Source organism: Crocuta crocuta, unplaced genomic scaffold (genome assembly GCF_008692635.1).
Source record: "Crocuta crocuta isolate KB4526 unplaced genomic scaffold, BGI_CrCroc_1.0 scaffold152, whole genome shotgun sequence".
NCBI lineage: Eukaryota > Metazoa > Chordata > Mammalia > Carnivora > Hyaenidae > Crocuta > Crocuta crocuta.
This window is the reverse complement of record NW_027528798.1, coordinates 4934759-4958538: the sequence shown is the minus strand read 5'-3', so window position 1 is coordinate 4958538 and position 23780 is coordinate 4934759. Positions and strand designations below refer to the sequence as shown.

The following is a 23780-nucleotide window of genomic DNA, read 5'->3' as shown; positions in this document are numbered from 1 at the left end:
ACTTTGCTAAAAAATAGAGACATGCTTATATGGGCATAGAGTAGTCTGGCAGGGTAATAAAAACACTGCCAATGATAGCTGCTTCTAAATTTTTTTTCAGTGTTTATTTTTGAGAGAGAGAGAGAGAGAGAGAGAGAGCGAGCAGGGGAGGGGCAGAGAAAGAGAGGGAGACAGAGAATCTGAAGTAAACTGCAGGCTCCAGGCTCTGAGACATCAGCACAGAGCCCAATGTGGGGATTGAACCTACGAACCATGAAATCATGACCTGAGCCCAAGTCAGGCGCTTAACCAACTGAGCCACCTAGGCACCCCGACAGCTACATATAATAAGAGGAAATAGTTGACCTTGAAATTTGCTTTTCACTCTATCTTCTTGAATTTTAGGATGTATCTGTATTGTCTATTAAAAATACAAAACTACTTCAGTGAATTCTATTGCCATGTATTTACTCAGTGATTTCTCAGTTAACTGGGAAATAATAAATAGTGCAATTTCACAAATAGCAAAAGGAGGCACAGAAAAGTAATACAGTAGGTTTGATCCCAAATAAAGAATGCATGTGCTAACAGAAATAACATGGTATAACTGAAAGAGTACTAAGAAAACCTGTGTTCTAGGCACAGCTCTATCACTAACAAGCAAATAAGATTGCAGGAGTACTTCAGATACTTGTGCCTCAGTTTCTTCTGACACATTAAGACATGAATTAGATCACTTATAAGTCTATGCCCTAAACATCTAAAAAGCAGTTTCAATACTACGGGACTACCAGCTAATCCACCAGAGGCCCACAGTTCCCCAGGGCGTAAGTAGGTACCATGTTCTATGACCTGTTCTCATTTCTTGCCTTTGTAAATCAGCGGGGAAAAGCAGTCATTTTCTCAATCTGATGCTGTAAACAGATTGTTTAAAAAAATCCTTTTTTATTTAGCTGAAGCGTCAGCTTGCAGAGATAAGCATCTTCCAACAAGGCAGCTTATGTTTTAATGAAACAAAGGTGACCAAGGGATATTTAATCATAGCTTCATTTCATCCTCAGGTGGCATCAAGCTCACCATCCTCATTTATAGATAAAAAACAAAACAAAACTGTGGTCATTGGGGTCCCTAGGTGGCTCAGTTGGTTAAGCATCCAACTTTGGCTTAGGTCATGATCTCAGGCTCGGATCCAGCCCTACATCAGACTCCCTGCTGTCAGCACAGAGCTCACTTTGGGTCCTCTGTCATCCTTCTCTCTGGCCCTCCATCCCCCTCTCAAAAATAAACATCAAAAAAACAAAAACAAAAAACTGTGGTCAAGAGAATTTGTTTATAGTCCCACAGCAATCTATGGTCAAATTATAATGAGAGTCCATTTTCTAACTCCGAGATCAGTATTCTTCCCACCTGAACACAGAGCTTATTTCCATACAAGTAAATCACATCAACTATCCAGACTCTGCCTCAGTTTATATTTTTGATCCAAATATTACAATAAAAGCAAAATGGAAAATTACCTATTGTAAACAAAATTTGAAAACATCACCACAAGCTCACTTACAGCACTCAACAGGAATAGAAGCTGTCTGTAGAGAAAGGACTTTTCCATTCGGCTGGGGGATATGCACACGAAATACAAGTCGTACTCTAGTATTCTTTCTGCCAATATCAGTTTCTCCTTTTCGAAGTTCTATATCTGAATTGCGGAGTTTCAAAATACCTGCACAGTCAATACTAGGGAGAAAAATATACAAATTTTATTTGCTTACTGATATTTAGTGGTTCCCAACAACTTAGATAAACAGCTATTGTTAACTTGGCAGGGAAGAACTATCACGACCTAAAATCAGGCCAAAAAAGAAAGATGTATGATTACTATTTCAATTCTGAGATAAAAATGTTTTGAATGACAAAAGTGTAATAATGGTAAGTATGGTAGATTGTCTAAAAAGATGGCTGTCAATAATTCCTCCTCATTCTTGTACCTGCATGCCACTTTTCCCATTAAGAGGTGGAGGACCTATGTACCCTTTCCTTGAAAGCTGGCCTTATGATTTGCTTTGACAAACAGAATGTAACCAAGTGATGCAGTCTAAGTTATGGGCCCAACACTTAAGCCTCTATTGCTCTCTTGGAGCCTTGAGCCACCATTAAGTCCATCCAGCAAGCTGGAGAGAAAGCCCAAGACAATCCTCAACTACACCAGCCACCAGCCATCTTGTATGAGCCACTAAATTTTGGAGTGGTTTCACTGAACTAGATAAGTAATACCAAGTAAAAAGCCTTTAATTCTATATAAATAACTAAGCCAGAAAAGATTAACTTGTAGGACTCTAAATCAGTCATTAATAGCATGCTTAGACTTTTCCAGTGATATGCTTATTAGTAAAAACAATCCATCAGCCTAAGATTCTTTTATTTCTAAAGAATGCACACATAAGATTAAAGTTTTGGCATTTAGAGTCTAATATTTCATTATCTTCAAAATGTATTACTTGTATGGCTGCTTAACACACAATCAGGGAGGAAACAACAATACCTATGACGTGTTTGTTATTCACATATTGAAAGAATAAAGCAAATGGGAAACTAGCAATCAGCATCCTAGTTAAAGTTTACTCTGTCGTGGTATTCCTTGTCATCAGTCCTTTTGCCTTATCTACCAATAGTCCCAACTCTATCGCTCAACTGCCCAGAGGCCACAGAAGTTGCTGTAAAGGACAGTATGTGTTAGAAAACTAGGTTATCAAGTTAGGAACCAGTAAAGCAAAAGAAGAGTCCCAAAACAATGAATATTTTCACCTTTAGAAAGACACAGAAGAAATATCCAAAAAAGGAAAACACTCTTGAAAGTAACTATTTGCCATTTATGGATACTGAATTATATTTAACTGATACTGAATAACTCTGCTTTAGCTCAAAGCAGTACTGATCAAACTGTATCATGCAGTGATTATTCATGTTAACATGCCAATGAGTCTTTAGGGGGAAATGCCAGAGATCATCTATTTTATTGCGTTTTGAGGAAAGGTATTTTATTTCTCTAAGTAAACTCTACCCTGGACATGAGGCTCAAACTCATGGCCTCAAAATCAAGAGTCACGTGCTCTAGTGACGAGTCAGCCAAGTGCTGGAAGGGAAGGTATTTTAGCAGAGAGTTAAGTTTCTAAGAAAAGATTAGGAAGAGTATCAGAAATGACAATCTTAAAACTCTGGCTAAGAAGTGCAAGAAAACACAAGACCAGACCAACAAGAAAACTGCACACGTAGGAATAAAAATAACTAGTAATTGTTTACAAATACGACTATATTTTACTTATTTTTTTAAGTACAAATATATTTTAGATCAGAGTATAATAATACTGCCACATGTTTTCATCTAGTTTTAAACACAGGGAGTAGTTATGAGTAGGATAAGGCAGTAAATACTGGCATCCTATACTGAATGGATGTGTGTGTGTCTCTAAGCAGGGTGGAATGAGAGCACTAGCTGTATTTGTTAACTAGTAACAGTGATATTTCTGCAGCTTTGTCCTTCCTGGTTTGATCCAGGCAGGCAGTATATGCTAGAACTGGTTGGGAAAGGGACATGAATCCTGTCTGACTACAACCTGTTTCATATGCTAACAGATGAGAAAAGGAGAAGGTAGATATGTTCATATCCTACTATTCTTATTTTTTCACATTATTTGATACGTGAAGCTTTCCCAATTTCCTGAAAATCTTAAAAACCTCAAGTACTCTTTTTTATTTAATTTACTGATTTATACATCATTTTTAAATGGATGAGGCATTTTACAGCATAAAGACAAATAAGGTCAAGGAAAGACAGAAAAAAAATTAAATAGAAGCAACAGGAAATAAATATGTTCCAAATCTAGGGGTATACAAATTACTATAACTGAACATGACCGAACTTCCTAGAAGCCAAGGCAAAAAGAAAATGTGATAAAGTACAGGTCTTTCCTTGTCTGGTAAAGCAAAATCTACCATGTCATCAGCCTTTTCCCTTTAACTTGAAAAGATTCTCTATGTGAATGGTGTATGTAATAATGACCAAGAGAGAATATCTTTAATAGTGGTTTACAGATTATGAAGAGTTATTCATAAGGATATTTCTTATTCTATCCTTCAAAGTTAAGTAGTATAAGAAGCTTCTGGTGATTTTCTACTTAACTTGATTCAAGTCTAATGCTTTGAACACCCAGAAGAATGAATGGATACATGGCATATAAACCATCTCCTAGGGATCAATTTTATGAGTTCTGAGAAAAAGATGATTCAAAACTGAGTTTTAAGTTCCTCTCTGTAGCTGTCTGTATATTCACATGCTTTTTTAAATGTTTATTTATTTTTGAGAGAGACAGAGCACGAGTGGAGAAGGGCAGAGAGAAAGGGGGACAAAGAATCCAAAGCAGGCTCCAGGCTCTGAACTGTCAGCACAGAGGCTGACACAGGGCTCAAACCCACGAACCATGAGATCATGACCTGAGCCAGTCGGACGCTTAACCTACTGAACCATCCAGGCTCCCTAGTACATTCATAAGCTTTTGATGCATGATGAAAAAGTAAGATATTAGAGTAAAAGAAGCCTACATGTATGCATTTCTCACTCAGTGGTTGGCTACCTCATGTTATTTGAAAATGGGTCAAGGGGCACCTGGTCAAGGGGCAGTCCATTAAGCATCAAACTTTGGCTCAGGTCATGATCTCACGGTTTGTGAGTTTGAGCTCCACGCTGGCTGACAGTTCAGAGCCTACTTGGGATTCTTGCTCTCCTCTGCCCCTCCCCCATTCGCATGTGCACGCGCTCTCTCTCTCTCTCTTTCTTTCTCCCTTCCTCCAAATAAGTAAATAAACCTAAAAAGAAAAAAGAAAGAAAATGGGTCAAATAGAATGCCTAGAGGCACAGTCACTCTTCTCCTTAAGAAAGAGTTTTGCTCAAGTGCATAAACAAGCATTGGTTCAGATTCCAAAGTTCTTTTTATATTAGAACACAGAAATTCAAGAGTAGAGACCACCATGGTTCAGTGAGTTAAGTGTCTGACTCTTGACTTCAACTCAGGTCATGATCTCATGGTTCCTGAGTTTGAGTTCCGCCTCAGACTCTCCACTGACAGCTTGCAGAGCCTGCCTGGGATTCTCTCTCTCCTTCTCTCTCTGCCCCTCCCCTGCTCTCTCTCTAAAATAAATAAATTAATTAAAAAAAAAAAAAGAGAGTAGAGACCATCAGCCAGCTATCTGCTTTTGCCTTAAAAGAACTCTATAGTAGCCCGTGTGATGACTTACTGGGTTGGGTTCTCCCATACTGTCCATTTGAACAAAGTAGGTAAAAATAAGGTTTTATTTCAATATTAACTTGTGTTTTCCGGTAATAAGTAGGTAACAAGATAAGTTATTTAAGACAATTCTTATTTTATAATAATATAATTTTATCACAATGTTCACTTAATCTAAAAAGTTACTTAAGTATAAATGTAAAGAAGAGATCTAGAGACCAAAATCTGATTTTATATAACTGTTCTTGCAATAGCCTGGGACAGATGTTACTGCCATTTTAAGAAAAGTAGTTTGAAACAATTTCTGTAATCAACCTCACTATAAGTTTCAAATACCTAGTTGTGATGGGATTAACAGTTGCCTACTAAATAAATATCCTTTCCCCCCTTCTTTCTTAGTAATAGGCCCCTGTATCATTAGAGGTAGCAATGTGCTCAGGTGAAAAAACAATCCCAGATCTTCCTTATTTACAAGGATGAACAATAAGATGTGCTGGATAGGTTTCTGTAACAAGCCTCTTGATAAAATAGATTAGACAGATTAACTGGTGGCACCTGGCTGGCTCAGTTGGTGGAGCATATGACTCTTGATCCATAGAGCTTATTACTTTTTAAAATATATAAATAAATACAATGCAATAAAATAAGGACGCCAAACTCAGATGGACGTTTTCTTTTACCCTTCTTCCTTATTCCTTCTGGGACTATGGCTGTGATAGTTAAGAGTTTCAGCAGCCATTTTGCAGCATGAAGCAATTTTGAGGCTAGAAATCACATGTTAAGAATAGTAGAGGGGGCACACAAGTGGCTCATTTGGTTGAAGTGTCCAACTCTTGATTTTGGCTCAGGTCATGATCTCAAGGTTCATGAGATCAAGCCCCACATGAGGCTCTGTGCTGACTGCAGAGACTGCTGGGGAGCCTGTCTCTTCTCTATCTGCCCCTCCCCTGCCCAAGTGCGCACACACTTTCTCTCTCTCTCAAAATAAATAAACACTAAAAAGGGGGGGAGGGGCCACCTGGGTGGCTCAGTCTGTTAAGGGTCGGTTAAGGTCATGATCTCACGGTTCGTGAGTTTAAGCCCTGCCTCAGGCTCTCTGCTGTCAGCACAGAGCCTCCTTCAGATCCTCTGTCCAGACCCTCTCTCTCTCTTTGCCCCCTCCCCTACTTGCTCTCAGAAAAAAAAATTTTTTTAATTAAAAAAGAAAAAAAAAAGCTGAGAAGAAAAACAGAGTTTAGGGCCCCAATGGTTACTGTGATGGCCCTAAAATGGCTATTTGTACATTTCTCTTATGGAATAACAAACTAAATATCTAATGTTTAAACTACTGCATTCATTCTCTAACATATAATCCAAACCTGAACAAAACTCTAAAGCATTCTTATTCAGAAGCTAGTCACCTCATTTTGTTTGGAAAGGAGTAAAACAGGTACACCTGGAGATAAAAAAAGCTTTTCTTAAAGAAATTTGACAATCAAAGTAATTATATTGCAATTGTTCCTTTTTTGTCTATCCTATTAGACTGTGAGCTACGTGAAAAAAAAAGCCATATATTTTTATCTTAACATTTAACAAAATGCTCAGCTAGTACTACCTGGTTCATAAACTTTTGCTGAATTGAATTTCCTTTCTGGAAATTTGCTTTAGCAAATGTACTACACTTATTTACATAATGTTATTCTGTTAATTTAGAACCATGAATAATTCATTTCTGTACTACAAAAAGAAATGTTTTTCTCTAAAAGCTGTTTTAGGGGAAAAAAAACTGTCCATTTTGGGGTATGTTTCAAGATACCTGGCTGACATATTGTTTTCAGGAAGAAGGGGAATTTCCAGAACTTTCGTGCTGGCAATTATTATCTCTTGACTTGCAGTAGCAACAGTCTTCCCAGTGATTCGATGAACCTGGTAAAATGCATGAGGTCGTAAATATCGATCATCTGCTGTTCCAATAAACATCTGTAGATTTATCGGCTTTTCATTATAGCCCAGGAGCTAATCAGAAAAAACAAACAAAAATACAATTTATTACCCATGTATTTATAGTAAGTTTACAACAGGAAGTCTATTATATCTGTAACATATATTATTGATACACAAAATGTTACTTCAAGAAGGTAACAATAAAAAAGTAGTAAGTGAACAATCTTCCAAATTTCAGAAGATTATGAGTTATAAAGTGCCGGAATATGTTATAAAGGGATGAGGGGCTTTTGAGAGTTTTGTTTTTTGTATAAATATCTGGAATAAAAATTTTACAATTTCTTACAGAGTGCTGCACAGAACCGCAAGGAAAGGGCACCTGGATGGCTCGTTGGAAGACTTGAGGCTCCTGACCTTGGGTTTGAGTCTGAGCCCTATGTTGGGTGTAGAGATTACTTAACAATAAATTAAAAAAAAAAAAAAAAAAAAAAAAAAAAAACAGAAAGAAAGAAAGATAAAAGGCGCCTGGGTGGCTCAGTAGATTGGGCATCCAACTCTTGATTTCGGCTCAGGTCATGAACCCAGGGCTGTGAGATAAAGCCCTGCGTTAGGCTTCATGCTGAGCCTAGAGCCCGCTTAAGATCCTCATTCTCCGGGCACCTGGGTGGCTCAGTCGGCTGAATGTCTGACTTCAGCTCAGGTCATGATCTCACAGTTTGTGGGTTCGAGCCCCGTGTCGGGCTCTGTGCTGAACGCTTGCTCAGAGCCTGGAGTCTGTTTTGGATTCTGTGTCTCCTTCCCTCTCTGCCCTTCCCCCGCTCACGCTCTCTCTCACTCTGTCTCTCAAAAATAAATAAATGTAAAAAAGATCCTCGCTCTCTCAGGATGCCTGGGTGGCTGTCGGTTAAGTGACTGACTTCAACTAACGGTTTGTGAGTTCAAGCTCGGTATCAGGCTCTCTGCTGTCAGTGCAGAGCCTGCTTCATATCCTCTGTCTCCTTCTTTTTCTGCGTCTCTCCTGTTCACTCTCTCTCTCTCTCTCAAAAATAAACATAAAAAAAAAAGAAGATTCTTTCTCTCTCCCTCTGGCCCTCTCCCCAACTAGTGCTCTCAAAAGGAAGGAAGGAAGAAAGGGAGGACCAAAAAGAAGGCTGATTCTGTACTCTAGGTAACATTAACCATCCAGTCCAGCCTTAAAAGACACTGGTATAAAGGGGGACCTGGGGGGCTTAGTTGGTTAAGTGTCTAACTCTTCATTTCAGCTCAGGTCATGATCTCACATTTTGTGGGTTCAAGTCCCAAGTCAAGCTCCATGCTGACAGTGTGAACCCTGCTTGGGGTTCTCTCTTCCTCTGCTCTTCCACTGAGTGTTCTCTCTCTCTCTCTCTCCGTTTCTCTCAAAATAAACAAGTAAACTTAAAAAAAAGACTTGGGTGTACAGGAAGGTCCTCTAACAAGCTGTTAAAACCAAAATGTTTGTTTTAGTAGAAAAAAAATCTCAAAAAGCCTATTATATATGGTATCAACTTAAAATTTCAGCGGACTTTAACAGGCTGGGCTACTTGACTTTCTCTGGTGTACTTCACTATTGTTGAGGTTAAGATGTGTATACAGGAGGATGACCAGGAGGTGCTGGAGGTAAAAATAGCAACCACAAAAAAAGGAGGAAAATCAAAGAAATAGGGCCTGAAGAAGTACACATATAGCACTTAGGGAGACTTCCCTGTCCAATCTGATGCTGAGCAGCACCCATCTGACCCACCATCATGCAGATAACAAAGACAAACTGGAACAAGCACAAAGAACTACTTGAAAGCACGGACAGCAACCAAAGTAAGCATATACTGGAAGCAAATTGACACGTGTTAGAAGAGAGTAAGAAAAAAGTGTTTCCTGCAATCCATAAAACTAATAGGCAACAGACGGAATGGGAAAAGATAACTGCAAATGACATATCAGATAAAGGGCTAGTACCCAAAATCTATAAGGAACTCACCAAACTCCACACCCAAAAAACAAACAATCCAGTAAAGTAATGGGCAGAAGACATTAACAGACACTTCTCCAAAGAGGACATCCAGATGGCCAACAGACACGTGAAACGATGCTCAGCATCCCTCCTCAGCAGGGAAATACAAATCAAAACCACACTGAGATAGCACCTCATGCCAGTCAGAGTGGCTAAAATGAGCAAATCAGCAGATTCTAGATTAGCTGACGAGGATATGGAGAAACGGGTACCCTCCTACACTGTTGGTGGGAATGTCAACGGGTGCAGCCCCTCTGGAAAACTGTGTGGAGGTTCCTCAAAAAATTAACAATAGAACTCCCCTATGACCCAGCAATAGCACTGCTAGGAATTTACCCAAGGGATCCAGGAGTGCTGATGCATAGCGGCAAATGCACCCCAATGTTCATAGCAGCACTCTCAACAAGAGCCAAAACATGGAAAGAGGCTAAGTGTCCATCAACTGACGAATGGATCAAGAAGCTGTGGTTTATCTATACAATAGAATACTACATGGCAGTGAGAAAGAATGAAATCTGGCCATGTGCGACAACGTGGATAGAAATGGAGGGTGTTATGCTGAGTGAAATAAGTCAGGCAGAGGACAGATACCATATGTTTGCACATATAGGAGGATTAGGAGGAACTTAACGGAGGATTGTGGGGGAGAAGGGGGAAAATAGTGGGGGACAGGGAAGGAGGCAAACCATGAGAGACTCTTGAATGCCGAGAACAAAATGAGGGCTGATGGAGGTGGGGGGAAGGGGAAGGTGGGTGATGAGCATAGAGAAGGGCACTTGTGGGAATGAGCACTGGGTGTTATATGGAAACCAACTTGACAATAAACTATGTTTTAAAAAAAAGTGTTTCCTGTTTTTTTCTTTTAATTTTTTTTAATGTTTTATTTATTTCTAGGAGAGAGAGAGAGAGCGTGAGCAGGGGAGGGTCAGAGAGAGAGGGAGTCACAGACTCTGAAACAGGCTCCAGGCTCTGGGCTGGCAGTCAGCACAGAGCCCGACGCCGGGCTCGAACCCATGAACCGCGAGATCATGACCTAAGCGAAAGTCGGACGCTTAACCGACTAAGCCACCCAGGCGCCCCTAGTGTTTCCTGTTTTTAAGGCTTTTAACCTGAGGAAAGGTCACAGTCCATGCCTTATGAAGCGGTTGAAACTCCTATACAGAATCTATAGTCTGAAGGGCCTCAAGAACCAAGGACAGAGTTTCGGACAACCGCAGCCTCTACAGAGTAAGAGGAATTCCCAGAAATGAGACAGTGAGAGAAGGGAAGCTCCAAGTTATATAAAGAAACCTTGCCCAGTCCTTTGGCTGACCTGGAAATCATCTATGGACAGGTCAGATCCCAATAAGTCTAAGGCTAATAGAGCTAAAATGAAATTAGAAGCTGCTACCAACCAGAGAGACAGATTTTACAGGTTGATTCCAACCAAGTTAAGTGACTGCTTAAACAACAAAAAAAGTCAACATTCTTTGGGGGTACATTTGGGTAGATATGTGTATCTGTTTTTGGTGTTTTTGAATTGGATTTCTTTATATATTCTGAATTATTAATCCCTTGAAGATATAGGATTTACAAATATCTTTTCATTCTGTAGGGCTTTTTCCCCCCCACTTTCTTGGTGGTGTCCTTTGAAACACAAGTTTTTAACTATTATGGAGTCCAATTTATCTATTTTGTCTTTTGTTGCCTGTGTTTTTGTTGTCATACCTGAGAAACCACTGACAAATCCAATGTCAAGATTTCCCTGAATGTTTTCTTCTAAGAGTTTATAGTTTTAGTAAAGTCTTACATTTAGGTCCTTGATCCATTTTCAGTTTATTTTTGTCTATGACGTAAGGGTAAGGGTACAACTATATTATTTTGCATGTAGATATCCAATTTGCCCAGCACCATTTGTTGAAAAGACTGTCCTTTCCCCCCATGAACAATCTTGGCATCCTGTAGAAAATGAATTGACCATATGTGTGAGACCTTATTTCTGGGCTTTCTATTCTATTTCATCAATCTGTTTTTATGTCAGTACCATAGTGTTTTAAACACTGTAGCTTTGTAGTAAGTTACAAGTCAGGAAGAGTAAGCCCTCCAAATTTATTCTTCTTTTTCAGGACTGTTTTCACTATTTGAGGCTTCTTACAATCCCGTATGAATCTGAAAATATGCTTTTCCATTCAAAAAAGGCTGTTGGAATTTTGGTTGGTACAGCACTCAACTAATAGATTGCTTTGGGGAGTGCTGATGGCTTAATAATGTTGTTTTCCTATCTATGAACATGGATTTCCTTTTTTTATGTATACTTAAATTTTATTTTTATTTTATTTGTTTCCATCTATTTTTATTTCAGCAATATTTTATAGTTTTCAGCATCTAAGTCTTGACACCTCCTTGGTTCAACATATTCCTAAGTATTTAATTTCTTTAGATGCTACTGTAAATAGAATTACTTTTTAAATTTCCTCCTCAAGTTGCTCATCACTGGTACATAGAACCACAAATGGTATATGTATTTTGATCTTCTACTCTGAAATGTTGAATTCTTTTATTATCTCTATTAGCTTTATTATGGATGATATGGTATTTTCTATGTATATGAACATGTCATCTATGAATGCAGATCATTTTACCTCTTTGCAATTCAAATGCTTTTAATTTATTTTTATTGTATAGTTCTAGCTAGGACTTTGAGCACAAACGCTGAATAGCAGTGGTGAAAGTGAGCCTCCTTATCTTGTTCTTAATTTTAATTCAGTCTTTTTAAAAAAACGTTTATTTATTTTGAGAGAGAGGTAGAGTGAGCAGTAGGAGGGAGAGAAAGAGGAAGAGAGAGAATCCAAAGCAGACTCCACACTGTCAGCACAGAGCCCAATACGGGGCTTGAACTCACAAACCATGAGATAATGGCCTGAGCCGAAATCAAGTTGGACACTTAACTGAATGAGCCACCCAAGTGCCCCTAGCTTTGTCTTTTACCTTTAAACATGATTTTAGCTGTGGGCTTTTCATAAATGACCTTTCATTGTAAGGAATTTTCCCCTTTTCCTAGTCTGCTGAGTGTCAGGGGTTTTTTGGTGGCTTTTTGTTTGTTTATAATGAAAGGCTATTGGGGCACCTAGGCGGTTCAGTCGGTTAAGCATCTAACCTCAGCTCAGGTCATATCTCACAGTTCCTGAATTCGAGCCCTGTGTCAGATTCTGTGCTGACAGCTCATATAGCCTAGAGCCTGCTTTGGATTCTGTGTCTCTCCCAATCTCTCTCTCAATAATTAATAAATTTCCAAAAAATAAATTTAACAAAAGGCTGTTAAATGTTGTCAAATGCTTTTCCTGTGTCAACTGAGATAATCATGTTTTTTTTTTAATACGTTCTATTAATGTGGTATATTATATCAATTGATTGTCCCATGTTGAATCACTTTTTGCATTTCTGGGATAAATTCCACTTGGCAATGTTATATAAACCTTTTAATGTGCTGTTGGATTTGGTTTGCTTTTTGTTGAGAATTTTTGTGTTTATATTCATTAGAAATACTGATCTCTACTTTTCTTGTATGTTTGTCCTTATTATTATCCTTTTGGTTAAAAAAAAATTTCATGTCTCTACAGAAATCCCTTCATCTATTCACATACATAACCTACTTTTTCTACTAAATGATCTAGTATTTTATCATGGTTAAATGAAAGACTCTTTGTAGTTAACTCCAACACTGACAAAGAGGTAGATCTAAGCCATCTCATATCTAGGTCTGCTTCTATTGATTGTTTTCTTTTCACTGTGTGTGTTTTCTTTTCACTTTCGTGTGTGTGTGTGTGTGTGTGTGTGTGTATGTGTGTATGTGTGTGTCTGTATTGTTGAACATATACTGAACATTTTGTATGACAGACTTCCAAAGACTCACAAAGAAATGCATTTACCTCCAGAAAGAGGTATGCTATTTCTTTTGTCAGGTAACAGTTCTTACACCATGTCTGGGCTTCATTGCAGCTTTAGTCTGATTCCTCTGCTTTGAGTTAGTCGCTTCCTTGTATTTGGTAGTCTTACAAATTTCAGAGAGATTTCTCTCAGTAATCTCCACTCCTACTTTTAGCCACAATTGGGAGAAAGATCTGATCCATGGCTGCTTTAATCCATTAAATCTACAAGGGAGCGACATGATAATGTAGGTTGTATTTAGTCCATTTTTCAGTATGCAGAGTGGAGGAGGTGTCCAGCTCTTCAAGGCAGTCCTAGAGTTTCTGGCACTGAGTCCCTAGCACTGTCAGAACAAGTTGTGGTCATGAGTCACAGTGTTACTAATGTTTTCACTACATCAGTACTGGGTAGGATGGCTGGACAATGTTCCAAACTATGTAGCTTCCAAGCCTGAGATTTTATAATTACCCTTTAAAAAATTATTTCCTGTTTGTTGTACTATGATTTATAAATTATCCTGACAGATGATATCAAATATAAACTGCCCAGTAGTGTCATATAGGTTGTGATAAATATTAGCTATTATTCTGCATTCAAGATTCTAGGGATATAATGTAGTCAGGGTTCAAATGTGCAGAAAGAGTTTCATCCTACTATGTAGTTTTTCAAGTGAATACTCCTCCTGCTTGTCCATCCCTAGATTTACAGTGGAGTTTGTAATCAAGCAACGTCACATAATTCATTGATTATCCTCTACCTAGGAAAGGAGAGGAAGATTTCTGCCTATTATTGGGTAATATAATTTACCTAGGATGGTTTCCAATACTGTAACATTTATAGAGAAGCAATTAAAGCTTGGACCAGAAAACTTGCAATAGCCTTATAACTGTTGTCCCTGTTTTCATTCTGGCTCCCTTACAGCCTATTTGCTGTCCAGAAGCCAGAACAAACTTTAACGAGATAATTTCACCCTCTGCTCAGAACTCTCTAATGGCTTCCTTCCAACACTCAACTAAATTCAAATGCCCTATGATAATTTACAAGGTCTATGTGATTTGAGCCCTGGCTAACTTGTTGCTTTACCTTCTTTAACTCGCTTCCCTCAACAGTTTGCTCTGACCACCCTGGCCTTACTGCTTGAACCACCCAAGCTCATTGCTAACCTCAAGGATTTCACACTTGATATTTTATCCCTCTGGAATATTTCTCCCTCTGATCTTCCTATTACCTCACTCCTTCAGTTTCATACTCAAAGGTTAGCTTCTAAGAGAAGACCACCCTATCTAAAATACCATATCTCTGTCCCCTTATTTTGTTTTATTATTTTTAATAGTATGGATCACTATGAAAAGTGTATTAATCATTTATTATCTGTTATCCTCAGTACCATAAGTTCCAAGAAGGCAGAAACTTTATTTTGTTCACTCTTCTACCCTTTCCTTTTTTAACTGAGGATCCATTATAAAAATATCCATATTGAATGCCACTGCTTCAGCCAATATTATATAGGTGACACTAAAATAAAGATGTTAACTATATGCTAACATAACTAGAATTTACTTTTTTAATATTTATTTTTTGGGAGATAGAGGGTGGGCAGGGGAGGGTACAGAGAGGGGGAAACAGAGGATCCAAAATGGGCTCTGTGCTGACAACAACGAGCCCAATGTGGGCTCAAACTCACCAACTATGAGACCATGATGTGAGCCAAAGTCAGACACTCAACCAACTGAGCCACCAGGTGCCCCCAACTAACTAGAATTTAAATAAAATCTTGAAACAAAAAGAATTTTTAAAAAGTAAAATTAAAAAAATAAAGAAAAAAGCGACATGTACTAAACTTCAAAAAATTAGTGAAGACTCTAAAAGGCAGAAATTTATTTATAATAAAAAGAATGTAGGGAAGTATATGATAAAAATCAATGAAGGCTCTATGAAGGAGGGAGAATACAGAATCATTGAAATCAGTTAGGAGGCTGAAGCACTAGGTACTAACATGTATTGAAAGTTTAAACTAAGGTGGAAGTGAGAACATAAACAGAAAATAGAAATGAAGAGGGATGAATACAATAAATATTTCCCTAAAGAAAAAAAAATTTTTTTAATGACTACACACAGAATACTAAGGAGAAAGAAAAAAAGAAGTTAGAAGTTCTGAGCTTCAGTATCCAGGAGAATGGTGGTATCGCTAGCAAATAAGTGAAGAAGTCACTGATTTAGAACAGGTTTGGAGGGAGGTAAGGTTTTCACTGTTAGTCATGGTGTATTCCAAGTAACAGTGAGATGGCTAGGTGGAAATATGAGGCTGTATCAGATGTACATTCTTTTAGCCCAGCCGTAACATTACTGAACAATAAACACAATGCTTTGCTATCTATTTTGATAACAAAAATAATACAGTCTAGTGTGTCTTAAAAGGATGACACTTATCTGTTTTCCTCTTCCTATTTTGACATGACGAATATGGACTATAAAAGCTTGAAACACTACTGAGTTTTAACTTCAACATTGTGATCTGCAGTGCCCTGAGCAAAGTGTGAAGTGATAAGATATCATACATGTTCTAACTACTCTGCCATCATTGCACAAAAACAGCCACAGTCAATATATAAACAAATGGGCATTTTTTTACACTAGAGGCATTTTATGACAATGAGCCAGAGATTCAAATTCCTATGCATGGGATAACTAGTTCTTCAAAGTACAGAACTAGCCTATGTTGCATGGAACTTCAGAATGTCCCACATATTATTTATGTATACAGAAAAACTTACGAACTTAGAACCCAACTCCATAGTATAAATAAATACCAAAAAAATTAGCAGTTTTAACACATGAATTTGTAATGAATATGACCACCATATAAATTGAGGAAAACTTTAGCAAGAGTTCATCATTTCAGAAAATCATGTCATTGCCATTAATGCCACTCACTCACAGAATTTAGGTGGCTGATCAATACCTGCAACAACTGCAGTGATACCGCAGGTACAAATATCTAACCGTGCCTTCTACAGTCAATGTCAAGCCTTTTCATTTTGAAATGTAACTATTTTGTTATAATTTAGTTTTCTAAATTTATTTCCTCATAATATTATAGTATTATATTGATACTCTTTAAATTTGTATGTGCAAGTTGATTATATAATCTTTGCATTTCCATTTCAGGTTAATGAAGTAGTACTACAGAATATTTGTTTAAAAAAGAAAAAAAGAGTGGGGTTGGGTATGATAGGGATGAGGATGATTAGTCTACAAGATCTGCAAGTCGAGACATATACAAGTTTTCTCTTCGACCAGTCTGTCTAAAAGCAAATCTTCCAGTCTCTTGTCTGGAAGCATAAACTTGTCATAAGAATTTTGGGAGTTAAGAAAAGGGTTCAGAAGTCTTCCTATCCAGACTTTCTTTATGCCTCTCCCGCCATCCACCCTCCATTTTCTACACAGATCTTCAAGCTCTGCCTTCAGGTGTTCTAGAACCTAGAATGTCTATTTCATTCCCACTGAAGAGCAAATCTCCAATATACTCCCAGGGTAAGACAGTGAAGATCACTTCGCTATACTACATAAGAGAAAAATCTTCAAAGTCTAACTGCTTCTTTTGTAGACTTTCAACTAATCTTTCTGTTTTCAGCTCCACCTCACATCCCACCTTCAGAGATACCCAGTGCCTCATACTCCTGAGTCTTTTCACAGTTCTTTAACATAAAATGGCTTGTGCTCTTTATTGACTCTTTCTCTCTATCCAACAAGGTTAAGTTACAAGTGTCTAATGTCTAATGAAAGTAAACACATGTGTTCGATTTACTATATTTAACTGGAAGCTGTAGTTTTCTGTAAATATTTATATAGTCAAAAATTCTATCAATATTTTCCCCTTTAAAAAAGATTTTATTTTATTTTTTTAATAGTTTATTTTTGAGACAGAGAGAGGCAGAGCATGAGCGGGGGAGGGGCAGAGAGAGAAAGGGAGATACAGCATCTGAAGCAGGCTCCAGGCTCTAAGCTGTCAGCAAAGAGCCTGATGCGGGGCTTGAACCCATGAACCGTGAGATCATGACCTGAGCCGAAGTCGGACACTTAACTGACTGAACCACCCAGGTGCCTCCAAAAATATTTTATTTTTAAGTAATCTCTATACCCAATGTGAGGCTCAAACCTATAAGCCCTAGATCAAGAGTCACACACTCTATTGACTGAGCCAGTCAGGTGCCCCTCAATATTTTCAGTTGTATTTTCTTTTTACAAATTTTGGTAGAACAAGTTAATACATTTTATACAGGTTTAATTAAATTGAAAATATTCCAGGGGCACGTGGGTGGATCAGTCAGTTAAATATCTGACTTCAGCTCAGGTCAGGTCATGATCTTGCTCTTTATGGGTTTGAGCCCTACACCAGGCTCTGTGCTGACAGCTTGGAGCCTGGAGCCTGCTTCAGGTTCTGTCTCCTTCTCTCNTTCTATAAATATAAATATTCTATATATTCTATATTCTCACAAATAAGAAAAATTTTTAAAAAGAAAATAGTCTATAAAAAAATAAAATGCCAGTGCAATCACAATTTAAAAAACCCAAATAAATCAATAAGAATAAATTGGAGATTCATGGCTAATAAGGGATTTTTCTACTATGTCTGTTGCTCTTTCATGTCTAATCCAAACTGAACAAATTATTCTATGGAACTGTTCATCTAGTGAAGGAAGAAATACCAACAACTTTACAACTTGTCTCTAAGTACTGTGAAGGGAACAGTGTCCATCTTGTTCTCTCCAGAGCCCAGTATAATACTGAGCTCATTACAGGCATTCAATCATTGCTGAATGAATGAATTTTGGAATAAGAGTACAATTTGGTGGCAAAAAATAACTCATGAGGTTCATCAACAGAATTATTTAAATAAGAATTATAGCCACTAAAGTAGGCTGTTCAAAATGAAGTCTAAAATAGAAAATACAAATAAAAATTTTATTGCTATCTATGAAGCTACCCAAATATCACATAACATATCATCGGTAAGTACTATATACCAAAGTATCCTAGTCACATTAGATAGCTCACTTTAATACCAGCTTGGCAAAGACATAAGCCACCTGTCCTTTATACTTCGATAGTAAAATAAACGAGTGATGGGGTAAGGTAATCACGCATATAAAATTTCAAAGGAACATATTTCATAACACATACTTCAGCCAACATATGCTCCAAACATATGTACTATACAGCATATGAAAAATAGTGTTTTTCCTATGCATCTTAGGAATTTGAAAGCAACATCAAACAAATTAGATGGTCTTCCTATCTCATTTCCAGATGAGCATTATGTTGTAGATCATAAACAAATTATTGCTGTTAACAGTACTCTCTAAAAAACTCTCATCTGGTATCAGTATACCTCTTTTCAGGCCACCTTCTGCTTTGCAGAGGAAAGTAAGCCAAGTTGTTTGTTATGTTTCGGTATCGTTTCCATAGCAAAGGTCTGTGCCTGCTTAATTTAACTAAAGCTAGAGTGTTAAAGCCGAAAGGTCACTATAGGACAGATTAGAACAGCTTCAGTAATAGCAATTCTATTATCAGTTCTGCTAAATTACTTGGGGGGAGGGAATCTGAATATATCAGAAACGTGAGAAAACATTGTACAGATACTAAAAATACATAATTAAATTTCCATAATATAAACTGCTTCAAACTGAAAATGTCATATAAGATCATCAAATAAAAAATCATCACCTGGAAAAGGATCTTGGTATATGATGAAATATAAAGTCTAAATATGAAAAAAATTCTACAATCCCCATTTAAAAACTTTCAGTAGCTTTTGAGATAAGATTAAAATGTCTCTTTTCTTTAATGTTTATTTATTTTTGAGAGACAGACAGAACAGGGGAGGGGCAGAAAGAGAGAGAGACAGAATCTGAAGTAGGCTCCAGGCTCTGAACTGTCAGCACAGAACCCAACGCAGGACTTGAACTGGCAGACCACAAGATCATGAAATGAGGTGAAGTTAGACACTTAGCCAAGTGACCCACCCAGGTGGCCCTAAAATATCTGTCTTAGTAAATTATCACTGTATAATATATGTGTGGTTTTATATAGTTTTGTCCCACCTGTAGATTCAAGTAATCACCATCACAGTCAAGATAAGGAACTCTTCCATCACCACAAAGCAACTCTCTTGTTCTACCCCTTTTATATTTGCAACCTTCAACCTGTCTCTGTTTCCTGGCTTCTAAACTAGCACTGCCCAGGGGTGCCTGGGTGGCTCAGTCGGTTAAGCGTCCGACTTCAGCTCAGGCCATGATCTCACGGTTCATGGGTTCAAGCCCCGCGTCGGGATCTGTGCTGACAGCTCAGAGCCTGAAGCCTGTTTCAGATTCTGTGTCTCCCCATTTCTCTGACCCTCCCCTGCTCACGCTGTCTCTCTCTCAGAAATAAAAACATTAAAAAAAATTAAAATAAAAAAACTAGCACTGCCCAACACAACTTTGTGCAATGATAAAAATCTTCTACATGTGCATTAAAAAAAACATGATCCATGTACAATCAATTCTTGTGTAAGACGTGAGGTTTAGTTTCCAATTTATTTTCTTGCCTATGGATGTCCGATTACTCCAGCATCATTTGTTTAAAAAGACAATGTTGTCATTAGCCACATGCCTACCAAGTCTTCAAGTTCTGTTTATACAACTGAAGAACTTTATTTTTAATTTTGGTTAATTTAAATTTAAATGTGGCTAGTAGCTACTGAGTTGGGTAGTACAGCTTTAAACTCTTCCTTAAGGAGGTTGGGTGGCTCAGTCAGTTAAGTGTTTGGCTTGGTTTTGGCTCAGGTCGTGATCTCATGGTTTTTAGGTTCAAGCCCTGAATCAGGCTCTGCTCTGACAGTGAGGAGCCTGCTTGGGATTTTCTCTCCCTCTCTCCGCTCTTCCCTTGTGCTCTCTCTCTCTCTCTCTCATGCTCTCTCTCTCAAAAATAAAGAAACTTTAAGATAAAAAAATAAACTCTTCCCTCTGCTTCATACTTTTCCGTATTTAGTATCTACCCTTTCTCTGGCTAATGTTTGTTTATAATTAGCTAGGAACTTTCCTCAAATAAGCAGTGCCCATTTCAACCCCTTCACCTCTGTGCTCTTGTAGAGATGTGAATTTCCTCCCTTAAACCTTTATCATACTTTATTGTTACTATCTCACTTGCAAGCTTCACCAAACTGGAAAATTCATGGGAGTAGGAAACATGTCTGACCTCCCCCCACTGACTCCCCAACTAAGTAACAGACTGTCTCATATATTAAATAGGTGCAGACCACATTAATTAATAAGATTGTTTACTTTAAATAACAAATTAATTTAGTTGGCTAGAACATAGCTGGTATTTTGCAAAAATTTCATAGTTGGAGTTCTTTCATAATTTCAAGAAATATATACTTCAGGAACTTCTTAGCTCTCAATGCAGAAGTATACTGAGAATATCTGAAATTGTCTTTTGACAAATACCAGAAAGATTTCTACAACTAGTGCTTAAGTGCCCTTCTCTTTTCATTTCGATACACTAGCGCATGGAATGCAAACACAACTCTTTCAAATGACACTAATCATTCCAGGTGAGTTCTAGGATGCCAATGTTGATATCTTACTCTGCTACTTACCCTTCATCAGGGTTCACAGAATACTGATCAACATTTATTGACAGTTTCTAAGCATTTACTATGTGTAAGGTACTATGACATGTTCTGTACATGCAGTATTTCATTTAATCCTCATAAGCTCTTAGGTAGGATATTATCCTTGTTTTATAAAAAAGGAACCAGAGGTAAAGCTCCTCCCATAATTAGCCTCTTATATCATATTCTAATTCTCAATATCTTAATTAATACATTATAATATAATTTTATTTACTTATTCATTGTCTCCTCTCAGTATAATGTAAGAAAGGTCCATGTGGGCAGAGACTTTATTTTGTTCATCTCTAGATCCCCAGCATCTATAATATTGTCTATAATGTAGTGAGCAATCAAAAGATATCTATTCAGTGAATGAAAAGATAGATGGATGAATAAATTAGTCAATGAATGATTTAAGAAAGAAAAATCTAGAAAAGTTCAGTTACTTGGCCAAGTTCAGTTACTTACTCAGCTACTATTAAACTCCTGAATATAATTAAAAGACCAATACTGTATAGGGTATATGGCAGAGGAGACACTGACAATAAAGATTTATGCAAAGCTGTGCTGTACAGTATAGTACAGAGTTGTTGCTGAGGAAAGGCTCCCAACCCAGGGACTACTCTTCACAGTCCTCTTGTATTTAAATAGTGCCATGTGAGTACTTTTGGCCAGAGGACTGTGACTGGTACTAACTGGTAGTAACTTCCAGGTTCATGCATCTTATATGCCTTCCCTATACTCCCTTTGCTTTTCTCAGGAACCATGAAACCTGTGCTGAAGATGATGGCATCACAAGATGGACAGACCTTGAATTCATGAATGACAACCTGAAACAAAGTAAAAAATAAGCTTCCTTTTTTTAGGTCCTAAACCACTGAGAACTGGGAAGTCATAGCAGTTAGCCTAACATGATTAATCCAAGAGAGCTTAAACTAGAATAATGGTAAACAAAAGTCTAAGATTTTGATTGAGGACTTTATATAAAGGTAGTAGAAATAGCAAATGACTTGAAGTCAAATACCAGGGTTTCTAAAAAGACTTATCTGGAGAATTAAATGAGACAATATGAAAGTACTTAATAAAAAGAACTATGAAATTATAGCACAGCTGTAGTCTAAGAGGCAAAATGGTACAACAGAAAACAGAACAGCAGAGTCAAAAGACCTAGGTTTAAGATCTCTGCCAATTACATCATGTGTAATCTTAAATCATCTGCACAATGTACTTCCCCTGTCCTTCATCAAGAACTTTTGTGAATATTAAATATAAAATCTGAGAAAACATTTTATAAACTACAAAGCACTAAAAAAAACAAGTTTTTACAATTAACATCAGCACTAATCTGCAAAATGTCACTGAATTTGGCAATGTTGTAAAGTAGCATGTTGACTTTTACCACTTTGGAGATAAATGTCCATGTGAAAATCAAATTCTTTTTATTTTATTTTTAATGTTCATTTATTTTTGAGAGAGACCAAGTGAGAGTGGGGAATGGGAAGAAAGAAAGGGAGACACTGAATCTGAAGCAGACTCCAAGCTCCGAGCTGTCAGCACAGAGCCCGACACGGGGTTCAAACCCACAAACCGCAAGATTGTGACCCAAGCTGAAATCAGACACTTAACTGACTGGTCCACCCAGGTGCCCCAAATCCTTTTAAAATTTTTGTTCTAAAACTTACTCTAAAAAATAACAAGGATTTGTAGTATGTTAAAATATTTAAAGCAAAATTCAGAAAGAACTGCAAGACTCTTCCAATTCTAGTGAATTAAAATGTAAATTTTCACTATACAACTCTGAGAAAAAACTATGGACTTTATTTTCCCATATTTAGAGAAGTCCAAAAAGAAAAATAATCTGATTAAATACTCATTATAAACTATGTTAAATTTATTAAAGATTAATTTCCTGGCAACAAGTAAATAATTTAGTTTCATTTTAGACTCAATTGCATCTCTTTCTCAATTGTGCTTATGCATTCTAAAGGCACTGTAGAAAGTTTTTACCCCCCACAAAACAAAAACATTGTGAATGTGTAAAACCCAAAAAAAAAAACCCCACTGGGAACTTGGAAGGTGATTAACAGTGCTGCATAATGCTATAGTCCCTAACCATAAACTATTAAAAAAAAAAAAAAGACTGTATATATCTGATATCATCTATCAGACCAATTTAATAATAAAAGAACATTCAGTTTCTACTTTTTTGCACTCTCCATTTATAAATTCACCACATTTTTCTTTTTTCCCTTCTGGGAAACANAAAGACCAGAGAAGACACTGAATTTATACTTCAGGTAGATTTGGCAAAGAAACAGCCTACAGAAATCAAAACACCAGAAACAGGGGTGCCTGGGTGGCTCAGTTGGTTAAGCATCCAACTCCTGATCTTGTCTTAGGTCATGATCTCACAGTTCATAAAATCAAGCACCACATCAGGCTCTGTGTGCTGAGCCTGCTTGGGATTCTCTCTCTCTCTGTGAGTATATGCACATTTTCTATCTCTCAAAATAAATAAACTTAGGGAAAAAAAACAGAAACAATAATAAAAAATAGCAATCCTTGTTGGAAGGGGGGAATCTGATTTCCATTTGTAAATTCATAACTTTAAAACTTCAGGAACTAGAGAAAGGAGGACAGGGGCATCTGGGTGGCTCAGTTGGTTAAGCGTCTGACTTTGGCTCAGGTCATGATCTCACACTTCGTGAGTTTGAGTCCTGCATCGGGCTCTGTGCTGACAGCCCAGAACCTGGAGCCCATTTAGGATTCTGTGTCTCCCTCTCTTGCTGCCCCTCCTGCCATCCTGCTCTGTCTCTCTCTCCTTCAAAAATAAATTAAAAAAAACAAACAAAACAATTTTTAAAAATTAAAAAAAAGGACAAACTAAACCTAAAGCTGGTGGAAGGAAGAAAATAATAAAGAGTAGAGCAGAGATAAATGAAATAGAGAAGAGAAAAATATTAAAGAAAATCAATGAAACCAAAAGTTGGTTCTCTGAAAAGATCAA

General features: G+C 37.4%; 1 protein-coding gene across 3 annotated transcripts in view; it reads right to left on the bottom strand.

Moving 5' to 3' along the window:
• The window catches only part of NFATC3 (nuclear factor of activated T cells 3), a 135955-nt gene that overhangs the window by 57420 nt on the left and 54755 nt on the right, over window positions 1–23780 (bottom strand). For all 3 annotated transcript variants that reach the window (XM_077755639.1, XM_077755640.1, XM_077755638.1), the window contains exons 4-5: window positions 7054–7253; window positions 1541–1713 (exon numbers count right to left, since the gene is read on the bottom strand). In XM_077755639.1, the coding sequence (XP_077611765.1) occupies window positions 1541–1713; window positions 7054–7253 (373 nt within the window). The remainder of the gene's footprint in view (window positions 1–1540; window positions 1714–7053; window positions 7254–23780) is intronic.